Here is a 17172-nt window from a genome sequence, read left to right on the forward strand (position 1 = left end):
GCCCCTCTCTGGTCCAGCCGGGGGCTCCTCGGGCAGGATGTCTTTCATGTGAGGCCCAGAGCACGGGGCAGTGGCTGGGCTGGGCAGTCGCCATGCCCCTCACACCTCACCTGCAGCTCCTGCTGTCTTGGCCTTGAGAGGGCGTCTGTAAGGCTCTGCCCCAGCCTGTCTGGAGGCCTGCAGGTGCTGTGGCCTGGCTGCCCCACTTTGGTGACTGACTGTCCTGCTTCCTGGAGGCATTCCAGCCTGCCCTCCAGTCATGCAGTGCAAGGTGAGTGGGCCTGTAAATAGCTCCAAGGTGACTGTTTCTACATAAAGCCTTGAGCTGAGCCTGTGTGGAACTGTGTGTGGGCCTGCAGGCCCTGGCTCAGGGGCCAGCCCCCCAGTGCCTGAATGGGCCCAGGGAGCTGCACCAGCGCCCATCCCCACCCCACTGCCGTTTGCCTGTGGGACGCTGGAGCTCAGGCTGCAGCTGCTGAGGGTGACTGGGGAGGCAGGGTCAGCCCCTCTGCAGAGGGGCTCGGGTGTTGAGGAATGGGCTGGTTGGGCTGATCACAGGGCACTGGAGAGTGGGGAAGGGCTGGTGCTAGTTAGTGGCAGGGCATGGGCAGGGGGAGCACAGGTGCCAACTCCGTGGGTGCTCTGGGGCTGGAGCAACCATGGGGAAAAATTAGTGGGTGCTCTGCACCTACCGGCAGCCAAGCTCCCCCCTGCCTCCTCCCCCGCTGAGCGGGCTGCGTCCCTGCTCCTCCGCCTACCTCCCAGTGCTTCCTGCCCGGCCGCTGCCAAACAGCTGTTTGGCAGCGTTAGCACGCTCTGGGAGGGGGGAGGAGTGGGAATGTGGCATGCTCGGGGAGGAGGCAGGGCCGAGGCGGGGATTTGGGGAAGGAGTTGGAATAGGGGCAGGGAGGGGGTGGGGGGACTTGTGGAAAGAGGCGGGGCAGGGGCTCAATGAAGGGGTGGAGTGGAGGCAGAGGCAGAGAGTGGGGTTGAGCACCCACGGGAAAGAGGGGAAGTCGGCATCTGTGAGTGGGAGCTGGGGTCTGTGCTAGCGAAACTCTGTCTTGTGGGGGCAGGTGGCCTTGGCGCACTCCTGGTTCAGGCCTCACCCAAGCTGGCCCTCTTTGGGCCTGTGGGGTGCACAGCACTGTGGGGCTCCAGCAGGATCCTGCCCAGGGTGCACTGGGAGCTGATCTGCCTCCCTCCCCTGGAGCAGGGTGGGGTGCCTACAGTGCCCTGGGCCCACACGTGCTCCTGCCCCGCCGTGGGGAGCTGCTCTTGTAGGCTGCTATCACTTGGCTGTCACAACAGCTCCCTGAGGACCCTGCCCCAGAACACTGCAGGGAAGACACCACAGGTGGGTCACAGGCTGCCTCTGGCAACAGCCCCGTGGCCAGGCCCCAGGCCTCACCAAAGCCCTCGCAGAACTGCTTGAGTTTGTTCTGCCTCCCATACGTTCTGTAGCGGGCAGGAGACACAGAGGTGGTGCCCACACACCCTGCTCCACCCAAACTGGGAGCCCTAACTTAATGCAGCTCGGCCCTTCCTGGATCCTGGGCATTGCGTCAGCTCCCCTCCCTCAGCAGCCAGTGTGAGCCCCATGGTCGGGAATTGAGGCCGTGGGCACTGGCTGGTGTCCCATGCTCAGAGCTGGCCTGAGGGGGCTGGTGAACCGTTCCTGGTCCATGGTGCAGGGGTGTTTGTTGGGGGGCAGGGGAACAAACCCATGTGCGCTTCAGGCCTTACCTGCTGTCCAGCTTCATGGTAGTGGTGGGTGGCGCTGGGCAGGGGGGCCTTGTTGGGAGTAGGGGGAGGCCTGGTGGCTCTGCAGGGCTCTGCGATGCCAGAACTCGTCGTCACTCTCCAGGTTCTGTTGCAGGAAGAGAACTGCCGAGGGAGAGCAAGTGCAGGAGCCTCCCCAGACCCTCTCTGACCCCCAGTGTGTGTGTGTGGGGCAGGGGCTATTCATGCTCCAGGACAGCCTTCTCTAGAAAGTCCCTTAAGCTGATAAAGGGTCCAGGGGAAAAGGCACAGTATTGGGGGGAGGGCAGGGGGCCGGGGCTGGGGCTGGCCCTGGAGGGAGGAGGCAGGGTGCTGGGAAGGGGCTCAGTGTTGGGGGATGGTGATAATCTGTATGGTTAATTGCCTGACCACACTTTGGTCCATTATGAAATACACTAAAGAGCTCAAATAACCAGTGTCAGTCAGGTCAATGGCCCTAGGCCCACTGCAGCTAATCCAGGGAAGAGATTCTGTGCCATCCCAGTCACCGGGAAGCTGTCGTGGGCAGTGTTCTTACATTCTCCTTACGCTGAAGGTGAGCTCCCAGTTACCCCCAAGTCACTTCTGTATCCCCTACCCGTCTCCCGGCACTGGGTACTAGGACATCAGCTAAAACGAGCTGTGACCAATCCGCTTTGAGCCTGGCCTCTCTGGTTCCCTGCTTTGTCCTCAACACCAGCAGCCCAGGGACCAAAGGGTGTGACGGGCCCCCCGCCAGGTCCGCACAAGGCCAGAACAGCCCTGTGTCTTGTCCTCTTCCTTTGGCCAGTCCAGTGCTGGCCTATGAGAGGGCTCCCTCCTGCTGCTACGGCAAAGCACACATCCGGCCTAACCTTGATCGCTTGATAGAAGTAGATGGCAGGGGAGCGTAATTCCCAAACTCCACCTCTTTCTGCCGCATAGCCCAAGAGGAGCGTGGGGCCACGCTGGCTGGGGCTAGACCCCCGGCTAGACCCCCGCTCCTTCACCCAGGAGCTATTGCTGTCACCACCTGGTATCCAAGGGGTCTGGCAGCCAGAGGAACAGTTGGGCCGGGGCCCTGCAGGCCAGTCCCTGGCCGGGGGGAGGTGCCAGGAGGCTGGGAAGGGCTCAGTGCTTGGAGTAGGGTTGCCAGGCATCTAGTTTTGGACCAGAATGCAGGTCGAAAAGGGACCCTGGCGGCTCTGGTCAGCACCGCTGACCGGGCTGTTAATAGTCCGCTTGGCACCATAGCAGAGCTAAGGCAGGTTCCCTGCCTGGCCTGGCTCTGCACACCGCCCAGAAGCGGCCAGCAGGTCCCTGTGGCCCCTAGGCGCAGAGGCAGCCAGGGAGGTTCCAGTCGCTGGCTCCGCAGCTCCCATTGGCTGGTGCGCCTCTGCCTAGGGGCTGGACATGCCGGCTGCTTCCGGGAGCAGCGCGGAGCCAGGGCAGGCAGGGAGCCTGCCTTAGCCCCACGGTGCTGTCGACCGGGAGTTGCCTGAGGTAAGTGCCGCCCAGCTGAAGCCTGCACCCTGACCCCCTGCCCTAGGTCAGAACCCCCTCCTGTACCCAAACTCCCTCCCAAAGCCCACACCCTGCATACTGCCCACACCCCAACTCCCTGCCCCAGCCCTGAGCCCCCTCTGTCACGGAGTCCCTGGGCGATGCTCTGGAACTGCTCCCCATGAAGCCAGTCAGGACTCTGGGGCAGTCGCCTTTCCGTGAGCAGCCTGTCTTCAGGACACACAGCTCACACAGCTTCCACCTTCCTGGGTCTGACCTTGGAGCATTCAGCAACCTCTGCCTCTCCGTGCGCTTCCCCCAGCGAGTCCGCTCAGGCAGGGCTCCTGGGGAAGCCAGAGGGTCCTGCCCCCCAACTTCGCAGTCACACGTGACTCTCAGCCAGCCAGTGAAACAGAGGTTTATTAGATGACAGGAACATGGTCTAAAACAGAGCTTGCAGGTGCAGAGAACAGGACCCCTCAGCTGGGTCCATTTTGGGGGGCAGTGAGCCAGACAACCACGTCTGCACTTCACTCCATGTCCCAGCCAGCCCCAAACTGAAACTCCCTCCAGCCCCTCCTCCTCTGGGCTTTTTGTTCCTCTCCCGGGCCAGGAGGTCACCTGATTCCTTTGTTCTCCAACCCTTTAGCTCTCACCTTGCAGGGGGGAAGGGCACAGGCCATCAGTTGCCAGGAAACAGGGTGTCGGCTATTCTCTGTGTCCAGACTCCTGCACACACATGCCCTCTAGGGCTCTGCAATGATCATACACCCTTATCGCACCACCTAGATACTTAAGAACGTCATAGGGGAAACTGAGGCACCCCCACACTATTCAGAGGAAACATTAAGAACAGTCCCACTTCGTCACACCCTCCTGCACCCCAAACCCCTCATCCCAGGCCCCACTCCAGAGCCCAAACCCCCAGCCAGAGTCCTCACCCCCTCTCATGCTCCATACCCCTTGGCCCCAGCCCAGATCCCACTTCCGCACCCTGAACCCCTCATTTCTAGCCCCACGCTGGACCCCTCACCGCCTTCTGCACCCCTGCCCCAGCCCAGTGAAAGTGAGTGAGGGTGGGGGTGAGTGAGTGAGGAGGGAGAGGGGCTGGAGCCTAAGAGAAGGGAGGGGGCAGGGCAAGGGTGTTTCAGTTTTGTGCAATGAGAAGGTTGGTAACTCCAGCCTGGAGGCTTGGCCGGGTGGGTGGGGATCTCACTAGCCCTTGGCCTGGCTGGAGCTCAGCCTGCACACGGAGCTCCTGGGCCCCAGGGTGGGGCAGAGCTGAGGGGCAGGCAGCCACGCGTGGGCGGACTCCGGACTGTGCCAGGGGGCAGCCGCGATACCTGCGGCCAGGGTTGGGGGAGCAGGGGGCGGGGCATGGGGAGCAGGGGCAGGACTAGGAGCAGGGGGCGGGGCATGGGGAGCAGGGGCAGGACTAGGAGCAGGGGGCGGGGCGTGGGAAGGAGGGGACGGGGCTGGGCAGAGATCCTGAAGGTGGCCCCATCCCGTCCAGTGGGTGCTTTCCCGGCCCCCTGCTTCGCGGCTCCTTGCCCCGGCTGGACGGGGCAGTGACGGGTCCGGCTGAGACCGCGCCTGCAGGGGCAGCCGGGCGAGCAGCTGAGCGGGGGGCCCAGGTGCCAGTGGGCGGGGGCAGCAGCCAGGCGTCATTGTGGGAGTGATGGACCCCGGGGAGGGGCTGCCCCAGCGTGCTGTGGAGGGGGTGATGGACTCTGGGGGGGAGCCCCTGGGGACTGGGCTCAGGCGGGGCTCCTGGGGAAGCCAGAGGGTCCTGCACCCCAACTCCGCAGTCAGACGAGACTCTCAGCCAGCCAGTGAAACAGAAGATTTATTAGACGACAGGAACATGGTCTAACACAGAGCTTGTAGGTGCAGAGAACCGGACCCCTCAGCTGGGTCCATTCTGGGGGGGCAGTGAGCCAGACAACCACGTCTGCCCTTCACTCCATGTCCCAGCCAGCCCCCAAACTGAAACTCTCTCCAGCCCCTCCTCCTCTGGGCTTTGTCCCTTTCCCGGGCCAGGAGGTCACCAGATTCCTTTGTTCTCCAACCCTTTAGCTCTCACCTCGCGGGGGGAAGGGCCAGGCCATCAGTTGCCAGGAAACAGGGTATCGGCCATTCTCTGTGTCCAGACCCCTGCACACACCTGTCCTCTAGGGCTCTGCAATGATCATACACCCTTACCCCACCACCTAGATACTTAAGAACTGCATAGGGGAAACTGAGGCACCCTCATACTATTCAGAGGAAACATTAAGAACAGTCCCACTTCATCACAAGGGGAAACTGCGGCACCCCCACAATATTTGGAGGAAACATTAAGAACATTCCTGTTTCGTAACACGAAGACATGGGCTTTCTTCTGCAGAACCTGGCCTGCAGGCTTTGGGCGGGAGCACCCAGTGGAGGGGTGTTACAGCTCCCAGCAAGCACCCCCTCCTGGCTGTGCGTTACCATCTCCAAGTTACTTCAGGAGAACACCCACAAACTGGTCGACATTCTACCGCCAGCCGTCCTTGGGGGAGTGGCCCTCCTCAAGTTGGTGAGAGCCCTGTGCAGTACCCTGGCCTCAGTACTGCTAAGCTCATAGAAAAGTGCTTCTTCGGTCCCATGCCAGGATCTGAAGGTTCTAGTCCCGTCCCACCCCAAATTCCCTGGTTGTAACAGTGGTAAGCGACAGGGCCCTAATGACAGAGGCTCCAAGCGGTTGGATCTTCTGGGCAGGAAGAGCTGTAACTCATCGGCCCTACAGATGAGGATCGTGAATCAACAAGCTTTGCTGGCTATGTATGATTTCCTCAATTCAGCCCCATCTAAATTGGAGGGCCAGTTGCCCGAGGCCTCGTGGGGAGTTCTGGGCATTCGTTGTGGAAGGCTGTTTGATGGCCAGAGCATCCCTGCAGTCCGCCCTCGACGTTGAGGACACCTGAGCCAGGGTGGTGGCCTTGGCGGTAACTATGAGGAGGGCTTCTTGGTTGCAAAACTTTGGGATCACTTTGGATGTCTGGCAAGCCACTGCGGCCTTGTCCTCTGACAGCGAGTCTTGTTCTTGGCCAAGGCTGATGACGTGCCGCACTCCCTGAGGATTCCAGGGCTACCGTGAGGTTCCTGGGAGCATCCGCGTGTAAGCAGTGTCAGGATGAACTCCACCCTGACATCTGGTGGTGAGGTGTGGCAAGTTGTGGAAAATAACTTCATGGGCCGATCTCATTTGCATAGGCACACCCACCCCGCCTAGAATGAGGCCATAGCTGCCCAAATGGTCACTTTGGCTGCTGTGGGAGCCCCAGTGTCTCTGTTATTGGGGCAGGAAGAATAAATTGTTATTACCCTGATTATGGGAACTGTGCTTGGAACTGTACTGGGCCTTTTGTTATGATGGAGGGACTCACCATCAACTAAGGAGCACTCGCTAGGCAAGGGTCATGGGTTCCAAACTCTGTGGATGAAGAGAGGCTGGGGATAAGTATTAATACTTGGTGGTATGGGTTCCTTGGTGAGGGCCTTACATGCTAATTGTACTGCTTTCTCTCTCCACTGTGGAATATCAGAGCTAATTTTGATTCCATTAGGAGTCTGGTTACAAGCTGCTGAGCTCACTTTGGGCTAACGTGCACCAGCACTGAGGCTCCCCTACTACAAGCTGAATTCACCAAAGAGCTGAACTGACTAAGAGCTGAAATCACTGAGCGTTGTGTTAAGGAGTGGGGGAGCCTGAAGATATATCGTGGAGCAGTTTGCGGGACGGCTGGAGTGCCGTGTGGACAGGCTGGTGGAGCAGTTCCTAGGACGGCGGGAGCTGCCTGTGGGATGTGGAGCAGTTTGTGGACCGGCTGGTGGAGCAGTTTGTGGGACGGCGGGAGCTGCTTGTGGGATGTGGAGCAGTTTGTGGACCGGCTGGTGGAGCAGTTCCTAGGACGGCGGGAGCTGCCTGTGGGATGTGGAGCAGTTTGTGGACCGGCTGGTGGAGCAGTTTGTGGGACGGCGGGAGCTGCTTGTGGGATGTGGAGCAGTTTGTGGACCGGCTGGTGGAGCAGTTTGTGGGACGGCGGGAGCTGCTTGTGGGATGTGGAGCAGTTTGTGGGACGGCGGGAGCTGCTTGTGGGATGTGGAGCAGTTCATGGACCGGCTGGTGGAGCAGTTTGTGGGACGGCGGGAGCTGCTTGTGGGCCGCGGAGCCAAGTGAAGCAGTTCGTGGGGCGGCTGGCGGAGCGGAGCGAAGGCCTGTGGGGCGGTCAGCTTCAGATCATGTAAGGCGCCCCTTACCTCTCTCTCCCCCCCTTGGGAGGTAAAGCTCTGCAGATAAACTTTCGAACTCTGGGGCTGCCCGGACCAGGGACAGAGACTTTTGGGTCATTGGACATTTGGGACTTTGGGTGATTTGGGGTTACTGGACTCAAGAACCAAAGGGAAAGGGCATGCCCCAATTTGCTTGGGGTGGGTTTTTGCTCATGGGTTGTGTTATGGATCCTGTTGGTGGTGTTTCCCCAACATAATGCCACATTGTTTCTCTCTGTTATTAAAAGGCTTTTTGCCACACTCAGACTCTGTGCTTGCGAGAGGGGAAGTATTGCCTCTTGGAGGTGCCCAGCGGGGGTGGTATATATTTGTCCCAGGTCACTGGGTGGGGGCTCGAGCCGGTTTCCATGGTGTTATTAGAATGGACCCCCTAGACACTGAACCCGGCCCTTGTTGCTGCCGACTCTGAGGGGCAGCAGGGCTACACGCGCAAAGACGCTGCGATGGGGTACAACAGCAACACGAACCTGCAGCACTCCTTTGCACAGCCTTTCCCCGAAGCAGCGGCCTGCCCTAGAAAGAGGGAGAGATCCCACAAGAGGAAGCAGTCGGGCCCAGGCTTTGGACAGGTCAGGGTGCAGGGACGGGGTAGCTAGGGGCTGTGTGTGGGAAGGGGGTAGGTCAGGGTGCAGGGACGGGGTAGCTAGGGGCTGTGTGTGGGAAGGGGGTAGGTCAGGGTGCAGGGACGGGGTAGCTAGGGGCTGTGTGCCAGGAGGGCCCCCCCTGCAGTCGCTGGTCCCAGGTGGCTCTTAGTGGCTGTGTGCGCAGTCAAAGGGGGCTGGAAGCTGAGGAGCAGCCACAGCCCTGGGCATCAGCAGCAGGAGACGGGGGAGTGCTGCGGCTGCCTGCTCCACGGGACCAGCCAGAGCATCCGCCTCCCGGCACTGCCCAGCTCCCGTTTCCCACCCCTGACCAGGCCAAGGGGCAGGGTGTTGGTGGGGAGGGAGAGGTGGGGGTGGGTTTGAAGCTGCCACAGGGGCTGCCCCACTCTGGTTACAGCACTGCAGGTTTTGGGGAGAAACACCCTCCTATGTCCCCCCAAACTCTGCCCATGACTCCACCCTCTTTGTCCCCCTCATCCTTTTGTGGACGGGCTGCCCATTTTTACAATGCTTGGGGCTCAATTACCTCTGAGAGTTGGGTCCTAGACACTGTCAGATCAGGCTACACAATCCAGTTCCTCTCCATGCCCCCTTCCCACCCCTCTCCCCATTCCCCTCCAGGGACCCCTTTCATGAGACACTGCTGATCCCAACTTTGGGAGCAGTGGGTGAGGTTCTGCAGGAACACCAGAGCCATTGCTTTTACTCCTGGGACTTCCTGATACCAAAATCCAAGGGGCGGGGAGGAGACACATTCTTGACCTTTGTGGCCTCCACAAATTCATGGAGTACATGAGTCACTCTGTTGGCTATCCTCCCTGTGCTGTCTTACAACTCTTTCGCTGCTCTGGATCTTCAGGACACTTACTTTCAAGAGGCCATTCTGCCAAGCTACAGGAAATTCCTTCATTTTGTGGTTGGAGAATCCCAATTTCAGTATACTGTTCTCCTGTTCAGCCTCTTCTGCCCCCTGAGTCCTCACCAAATGCATGGCAATGGTCATGGCATATCTCACAAGGAAGGGAATCCACATCTTCCCACATCTCAATGACTGGCTCCTGAAGGGCAGCTCCAGAGAGGAGCTTCTCACCCACGTCAACACGACGTTGCGTTTGCTCAAGAATCTGCGATGCATTTTAAACACTGCAAAGTCAACCTGGGCTTCCACTCAGAAAATTGAGTTCACTGGGGCCCTGTTAGATTCCACAAGGCCAAGAGTGTTCCTGTTGACCAACTGCTTCCGGGTAATTCAACAGCTCTGCCTCTGTTGGCAATCTCAGCCCTCCATTACACTCCGGGTGTGTCTGAACCTGCTGGGACACACGGCCACTTGTACACATCTGGTCCAGTTCACCACACTGCACCTTTGCCCTCTTCAAATGTGGTTTACCACCCTGCCTTGCCTTCTCTGGAAAGGTTGGTTTGCCTGCCTCCACCCGTCCCAGATCTTTGCACTGGTGAGAATCCCCATGTGAGATTTCTGAAAGGGCTTCTCCACTTACATCCTCTGGTTTGAGAGTTGGGCCCCCCTTTTAAGCCTCTTGCTTCCTGTCTGGTAACGAATGGCTACGCAGGTGGTGTCGGAGAGAAGGCTTTGGATTCTTTGACCATGGGATGGTGTTCCAAGAAGGAGGAGTGCTAGGCAGAGACGGGCTCCACCTAACAAAGAGAGGGAAGAGCATCTTCACAAGCAGGCTGGCTAACCTAGTGAGGAGGGCTTTAAACTAGGTTCACCGGGGGAAGGAGACCAAAGCCCTAAGGTAAGTGGGGAAGTGGGATACCGGGAGGAAGCACAAGCAGGAGCGTGTGAGAGGGGAGGGCTCCTGCCTCGTGCTGAGAAAGAGGGGCGATCAGCAGGTTATCTCAAGGGCCTGTACACAAATGCAAGAAGCCTGGGAAACAAGCAGGGAGAACTGGAAGTCCTGGCACAGTCAAGGAATTATGATGTGATTGGAATAACAGAGACTTGGTGGGATAACTCACATGACTGGAGTACTGTCATGGATGGATATAAACTGTTCAGGAAGGACAGGCAGGGCAGAAAAGGTGGGGGAGTTGCACTGTATGTAAGAGAGCAGTATGACTGCTCAGAGCTCAAGTATGAAACTGCAGAAAAACCTGAGAGTCTCTGGATTAAGTTTAGAAGTGTGAGCAACAAGGGTGATGTCCGGTGGTCTATAGCAGACTCCCACCACGACAAGGGGGATGAGGTGGACGAGGCTTTCTTCCGGCAACTCGCAGAAGTTACTGGATCGCACACCCTGGTTCTCATGGGAGACTTCAATCACCCTGATATCTGCTGGGAGAGCAATGCAGTGGTGCACAGACAATCCAGGAAGTTTTTGGAAAATGCAGGGGACAATTTCCTGGTGCAAGTGCTGGAGGAACCAACTAGGGGCAGAGTTCTTCTTGACCTGCTGCTCACAAACCGGGAAGAATTAGTAGGGGAAGCTAAAGTGGATGGGAACCTGGGAGGCAGTGACCATGAGATGGTCGAGTTCAGGATCCTGACACAAGGAAGAAAGGAAAGCAGCAGAATACGGACCCTGGACTTCAGAAAAGCAGACTTTGACTCCCTCAGGGAACTGATGGGCAAGATCCCCCTGGGAGAATAACATGAGGGGGAAAGGAGCCCAGGAGAGCTGGCTGTATTTTAAAGAATCCTTATTGAGGTTACAGGGACAAACCATCCCGATGTGTAGAAAGAACAGTAAATATGGCAGGCGACCAGTTTGGCTTAACAGTGAAATCCTTGCTGATCTTAAACACAAAAAAGAAGCTTACAAGAAGTGGAAGATTGGACAAATGACCAGGGAAGAGTATAAAAATATTGCTCGGGCATGCAGGAGTGAAATCAGGAAGGCCAAATCACACGTGGAGTTGAAGCTAGCAAGAGATGTTAAGAGTAACAAGAAGGGTTTCTTCAGGTATAATAGCAACAAGAAGAAAGTCAAGGAAAGTGTGGGCCCCTTACTGAATGAGGGAGGCAACCTAGTGACAGAGGATGTGGAAAAAGCTAATGTACTCAATGCTTTTTTTGCCTCTGTCTTCACGAACAAGGTCAGCTCCCAGTCTGCTGCACTGGGCAGCACAGCATGGGGAGGAGGTGACCAGCCCTCTGTGGAGAAAGAAGTGGTTCGGGACTATTTAGAAAAGCTGGACGTGCACAAGTCCATGGGGCCGGATGCGTTGCATCCGAGAGTGCTAAAGGAGTTGGCGGATGTGATTGCAGAGCCATTGGCCATTATCTTTGAAAACTCATGGCGATCGGGGGAAGTCCCAGACAACTGGAAAAAGGCTAATGTAGTGCCCATCTTTAAAAAAGGGAAGAAGGAGGATCCGGGGAACTACAGGCCAGTCAGCCTCACCTCAGTCCCTGGAAAAATCATGGAGCAGGTCCTCAAGGAATCAATTCTGAAGCATTTAGAGGAAAGTGATCAGGAACAGTCAGCATGGATTCACCAAGGGCAAGTCATGCCTGACTAATCTAATTGCCTTCTATGACGAGATAACTGGCTCTGTGGATGAGGGGAAAGCAGTGGACGTGTTGTTCCTTGACTTTAGCAAAGCTTTTGACACTGTCTCCCACAGTATTCTTGCCAGCAAGATAAAGAAGTATGGGCTGGATGAATGGACTATGGATGGATGGACTAAGATGGATAGAAAGCTGGCTAGATTGTCGGGCTCAATGGGTAGTGATCAATGGCTCTATGTCTAGTTGACAGCCGGTATCAAGTGGAGGGTCGGTCCTGGGGCCGGTTTTGTTCAATATCTTCATTAATGATCTGGAGGATGGTGTGGATTGCACCCTCAGCAAGTTTGCAGATGACACTAAACTGGGAGGAGAGGTAGATACGCTGGAGGGTAGGGATAGGATACAGAGGGCCCTAGACAAATTGGAGGATTGGGCCAAAAGAAATCTGATGAGGTTCAACAAGGACAAGTGCAGAGTCCTGCACTTAGGACGGAAGAATCCCATGCACTGCTACAGACTAGGGACCGAATGGCTCGGCAGCAGTTCTGCAGAAAAGGACCTAGGGGTTACAGTGGACGAGAAGCTGGATATGAGTCAACAGTGTGCCCTTGTTGCCAAGAAGGCCAATGGCATTTTGGGATGTATAAGTAGGGGCATTGCAGATCGAGGGACGTGATCGTTCCCCTCTATTCGACACTGGTGAGGCCTCATCTGTTGTACTGTGTCCAGTTTTGGGCCCCACACTACAAGAAGGATGTGGAAAAATTGGAAAGAGTCCAGCGGAGGGCAACAGAAATGATTAGGGGACTGGAACACATGACTTATGAGGAGAGGCTGAGGGAACTGGGGATGTTTAGTCTACGGAAGAGAAGAATGAGGGGGGATTTGATAGCTGCTTTCAACTACCTGAAAGGGGGTTCCAAAGAGGATGGCTCTAGACTGTTCTCAATGGTAGCAGATGACAGAACGAGGAGTAATGGTCTCAAGTTGCAATGGGGGAGGTTTAGATTGGATATTAGGAAAAACTTTTTCACTAAGAGGGTGGTGAAACACTGGAATGCGTTACCTAGGGAGGTGGTGGAATCTCCTTCCTTAGAGGTTTTTAAGATCAGGCTTGACAAAGCCCTGGCTGGGATGATTTAACTGGGAATTGGTCCTGCTTCGAGCAGGGGGTTGGACTAGATGACCTTCTGGGGTCCCTTCCAACCCTGATATTCTATGACTGTCCCCTCCCTCTGGGAGTGATGCAGGGCTCTCAGTTCAGCTCACCCCCCATAGGGCTCTTTCTTTTCCCCGGCCCCCCTGCCATTGAGTGCTTGGGTCAATAGGACTAAACTGTTGCTTCCCTGCTCATGCATGACCCGGGATGTGCTGCTGCCTCCTCCATGAGCGCCTGACACCAGCCAGCTTGCTCCACCCCGGAAGGCTAGGGTCAGGGTGTATCTGCTCAAAGGATAGCCTGGCCTACAGCTTGGCATGGTGGGCTCCATGCCCAGGGAAGCAGCCAGCAAGGGGAGAGGTGGTCTGAGCCTGCTGCCTCTCAGGAACATAAATCTGCCACCCCCCCCCCGCCCCCAAATAAATAAATCAAGCCTGCCCTGCACCCTCTCCCCTGGCTCCACCACTGCCTCCCCCATTTCTCTGGGGCTGGGACCAAGCTTTGACCACTGGGTGCCAGAGAAACACCATCGCTGCCTGTTGACAGCTCTAGGGGAGGTGGAGGAGAGAGTGGGGTCAGCCTCTGGCACTGCCAGTGCATTGGCCTTTAAGGATTCAGCCTGTGGCTTCCCCTGCCCTTCCTGTGATAGATTCCCCTAAGCCCTGCCTTGATGCTAGCTAGGTCCAGGGCCATGCTTTCAGCTTGGGAGGGCTTGAGCCCTTCCAGACTCCCCTGAATATGGCAAGCAGCTCCCAACCCAACCCCTCAGTGGCAGGAGCAGGGAGGGAATGGCACGTCAAGGGGGAAGGCTCTGCGGGGCCACGAACATCTACAAATAATCCAGCACCCCTGAGGAATCCAAAAGCTACTTTAATACATAGAAGTGGGTCTGATGTGACTAAGAAGGGTGAGGGGCTCCTGCAGCTGCTTGGCTATGCAGCCATAGGCCAGCCCCTCTGGGCCAACACTGGCTGCACATTGTAGAGAGTGGGGAGAACATACACCAGGGGCAGACAATCCCGGCAGGGCTACATGCTTTGCATTCTACAAGCAAGAGGGCCAGGAGACTGTGGTGGGTTGGAGATGAGGGCAGGGCAAGCGCAAAGGTGAACGGCAGGGATGCTGCCTCACTTCTCCTGGGACAGACCAAGTTCCCCACACATTATTTTGGTTGCTCCTTCTTCTCACTGGCCTTTTTCTGCTTCTGCTGCATTATCTCAGAGTCTCTATTGGGAGAAAAGGAGCCTGTTAGTGGGTGGGCCAGGAGGGAGCAGGGAGAGCATCTCAGGTTTTCTGATAGCAAAAGTAGTAGTTTCTGGAGGCAGAGGATTTCAGCATGAGGGAGCTACTGGCCAGAGCAGGAGTGGCAGATCCAGGGCCCCCAAACTGCAGATTCAGGAGAACTGAATTTGGAAACCTTGGCTTGATGGATGGGGGGGCAGGACACAATTAGTTGAGGGAGGTGGGGATACAACAGGGCCTTCTCAAAGCAGTAAGAAGAAACACAGGACAAAAGCCTCTGCTGGGGAACATAGGTGGTGGGGTGGGTACATGCTGCTGGAGGACAGGAAGAGCAAGTTACTGAGCATGCCAGAGAAATCTGACTGATGAAAGAGACATCATCCCAGAGAAGGGAAGACACTGCAGGAGGGAGGGGAAATGAGAAGACAGGGAGGCAGGACACTTATTCATCGTTATTTCAGAGAAAGCTGATGTTCTGCCCAGGGCCCAGCTCTATACACATTGCAAGTGAGAATGCTGGGCTGTGACCCCCCATGCTAAGCCTGGTTCCCGGCAGAGGATGGTACTTCCATGGCTAGACCATGGACTGACACAGCATGCGGGAGCCCAGGGCCCTTTGAGCATGAACCTCACTGTCAGAAGGGAGTCAAGACCCTGCTTCGTAGGAGCCCTCCAGAAGCAGCTCTGGCAGGTGGAGTTGCTGCAGGGAGCATGGGGTTGCAGCCCCAATCAGGAACCTAGGGCCTGGTTCAGTCAGGTGCTGTGTTCCAGAGTCACAGGCCAGGAGGGGGAGAGAAAAAGCCAGCCTCTTGCTTCTTCCTCTCATCATGGACAGTTACCTCTGCTTCCGGGCAGCAGCCGACAGGCCGTCATCGCGCCGCTTCCCCTTGCCCGAGTCAGTCTGCTTCTTCATGTTCTTCTGACGGGCCAGTTCACGCTGGTTACCGCCTGCAACGACACCAGCAGAAGACTGACTCGCTGCACCCTGGACGAGATAAGGCCCCATGACCCAGCCCCATCAGACATCAGCTGCCCTCCTGTCTGAGGTACTTCTGGAAGCAAGGAACACAAGCCTGAGATGAGAGGTTACTGGGAGTTCCCCCGGCGCCAGCGCTCAGGCTGGGTTACTGGCACAGCCATCGGTTCACAGAGAATGGTCGCCCAACCACCTGTCTTGAAGAACAAACTGGTCAGTATCCAAGGGGCAGCAGCACTGCACTCTCAAAGCGGGCGGTCCCCGTGGAGCCCCAGGGAAGGGCTGTGTGCAGGGTTAAGGAGCCTGACTCAGGGTGGGGCAGCTGGGTATGTGCCCTGAAGAGCCCGGTTAATTAAACAGCCAAGGCAGCAGCCGCTGGAGGAGGTGTGCGGAGAACAGTAACTTGGGCAAGTGCGAGAAGAGCTCCACCTAGAAGCCCTACTGAGCTCTGACAATGGCGCTGCCAGCCCGCTAGCAGAGGGAGCTCTCGGGTGTCCTGGCACTGGGACGGGCGCTGCTTCCAACAGGCCTGGATGCAAAACCCAGGCCATTCATGCAACCTTTCAGCCAGCACTGAGAGGGTGACCCCTTGACCCCACAGCCTCTGGCTCTCACAAGTGGGGCTGCCTACTCCCACCCCCCCTGCTCCCCACATAACCCCCCGGGCTCCCCAGAAACCTCCCCCCCGCAGACTGCCCCCAGGCAGAGCCCTGGGCAGCCCCACCCCACATCCCCCTGCTCCCCACATAACCCCCCTGGCTCCCCAGAACCTTCCCCCCAGCAGACTCCCCCCCTCCCCCCAGAGAGCCGTGGGCAGCCCCGCCCCACATCCCCCTGCTCCCCACATAACCCCCCGGCCTCCCCAGAACCCTCCCCCCCCCCGCAGACTCCCCCCCTCCCCCCAGAGAGCCGTGGGCAGCCCCGCCCCACATCCCCCTGCTCCCCACATAACCCCCCGGCCTCCCCAGAACCCTCCCCCCCCCGCAGTCTCCCCCCAGAGAGCCGTGGGCAGCCCCGCCCCACATCCCCCTGCTCCCCACATAACCCCCCGGGCTCCCCAGAACCCTCCCCCCCTACCCCCAGAGAGCCGTGGGCAGCCCCGCCCCACATCCCCCTGCTCCCCACATAACCCCCCGGCCTCCCCAGAACCCTCCCCCCCGCAGACTCCCCCCAGAGAGCCGTGGGCAGCCCCCTGCGCCCCACATAACCCCCCGGGCTCCCCAGAACGCTCCCCCCAGCAGACTCCCCCGAGAGCCCTGGGCAGCCCCGCCCCACATAACCCCCCGGGCTCCGCATAAGCCCCGCCCCGGCCCGGCCCGGCCCGGCAGGGCCAGGGCCAGGGCCAGGGCCGGGGCCGCCCGGCACCTACGGGTCATGGCTCCGCTCGGCTGCGTCCGCTCGGCGGCCACGTCCCGGGACCCCCCCAGGGCCGCTCCTCATTGGCCCGGAGATCGCGTCAGCGAGGCCCCAAGCGGCCCAACCGCCACATAGACCCCGCCCACTGGGGGCTCCTCATTGGCTCAACGCAGTGAGGGGCAGACTTGTGACTCGGCTTGTGATTGGCTGCAGGAAGGGCGGGGGGGTCCAGGCGCTCTGGGGGGGGGGTGCTGTGTCGGGGGGGGGGGTGAGGTCCAGATGCTTGGGGAGGGGGGCTGTGTTGGGGGGGTGAGGTCCAGGCGCTCTGAGGGGGGTGCTGTGTCGGGGGGGGTGAGGTCCAGGCGCTCTGAGGGGGGGTGAGGTCCAGATGCTTGGGGAGGGGGGCTGTGTTGGGGGGGTGAGGTCCAGGTGTTCGGGGGGGTGCTGTGTTGGGGTGGTGTGGTCCAGGCGCTCTGAGGGGGGTGCTGTGTCGGGGGGGGGTGAGGTCCAGGCGCTCTGAGGGGGGGTGCTGTGTTGGGGGGGTGTGGTCCAGGAACTCTGAGGAGGGTGCTGTGTTGGGGGGGGGGGTGATATCTAGGTGCTCTGGGGAGGGTGCTGTGTTGGGGGGGGTGAGATCCAGGAGCTCTGAGGGGGGGTGCTGTGTCGGGGGGGGGGTGAGGTCCAGGCGCTCTGAGGGGGGTGCTGTGTCGGGGGGGGGGTGAGGTCCAGGCGCTCTGAGGGGGGGTGCTGTGTCGGGGGGGGGTGAGGTCCAGGCGCTCTGAGGGGGGGTGCTGTGTCGGGG

At 58.6% G+C, this 17172-nt stretch overlaps 1 protein-coding gene across 3 annotated transcripts; it reads right to left on the reverse strand.

Annotated features, from left to right (window-relative positions):
- Positions 1-13645: 13645 nt before the first annotated feature.
- On the reverse strand, positions 13646-16530 carry SERF2 (small EDRK-rich factor 2). Of its 3 annotated transcripts, none has more exons than XM_074966720.1 (3): positions 16384-16530; positions 14878-14986; positions 13646-14022 (listed from the first exon to the last, which is right to left on the reverse strand). In XM_074966720.1, the coding sequence occupies exons 1-3, from the start codon at positions 16388-16390 to the stop codon at positions 13959-13961; spliced, it is 180 nt and encodes a 59-aa protein (XP_074822821.1). In that variant the 5' UTR covers positions 16391-16530; the 3' UTR covers positions 13646-13958. The 3 variants fall into 3 exon arrangements, with proteins under 3 accessions (XP_074822821.1, XP_074822820.1, XP_074822819.1); XM_074966719.1 differs by having other exon boundaries at positions 14878-15090; XM_074966718.1 differs by having other exon boundaries at positions 14878-15207; positions 16384-16483.
- Positions 16531-17172: the final 642 nt, after the last annotated feature.

Source organism: Natator depressus, chromosome 10 (assembly GCF_965152275.1).
Source record: "Natator depressus isolate rNatDep1 chromosome 10, rNatDep2.hap1, whole genome shotgun sequence".
NCBI lineage: Eukaryota > Metazoa > Chordata > Testudines > Cheloniidae > Natator > Natator depressus.

Bases quoted from the DNA above. Each gene is read 5' to 3' on its own strand.
- SERF2 (XM_074966719.1), bottom strand. From the start codon at position 15,044: ATGGGGCCTTATCTCGTCCAGGGTGCAGCGAGTCAGTCTTCTGCTGGT. The intron at 14,023-14,877 runs GTAACTGTCCAT...TTCTCCCAATAG, and splicing joins GCTGCTGCCCGGAAGCAGAG to AGACTCTGAGATAATGCAGC.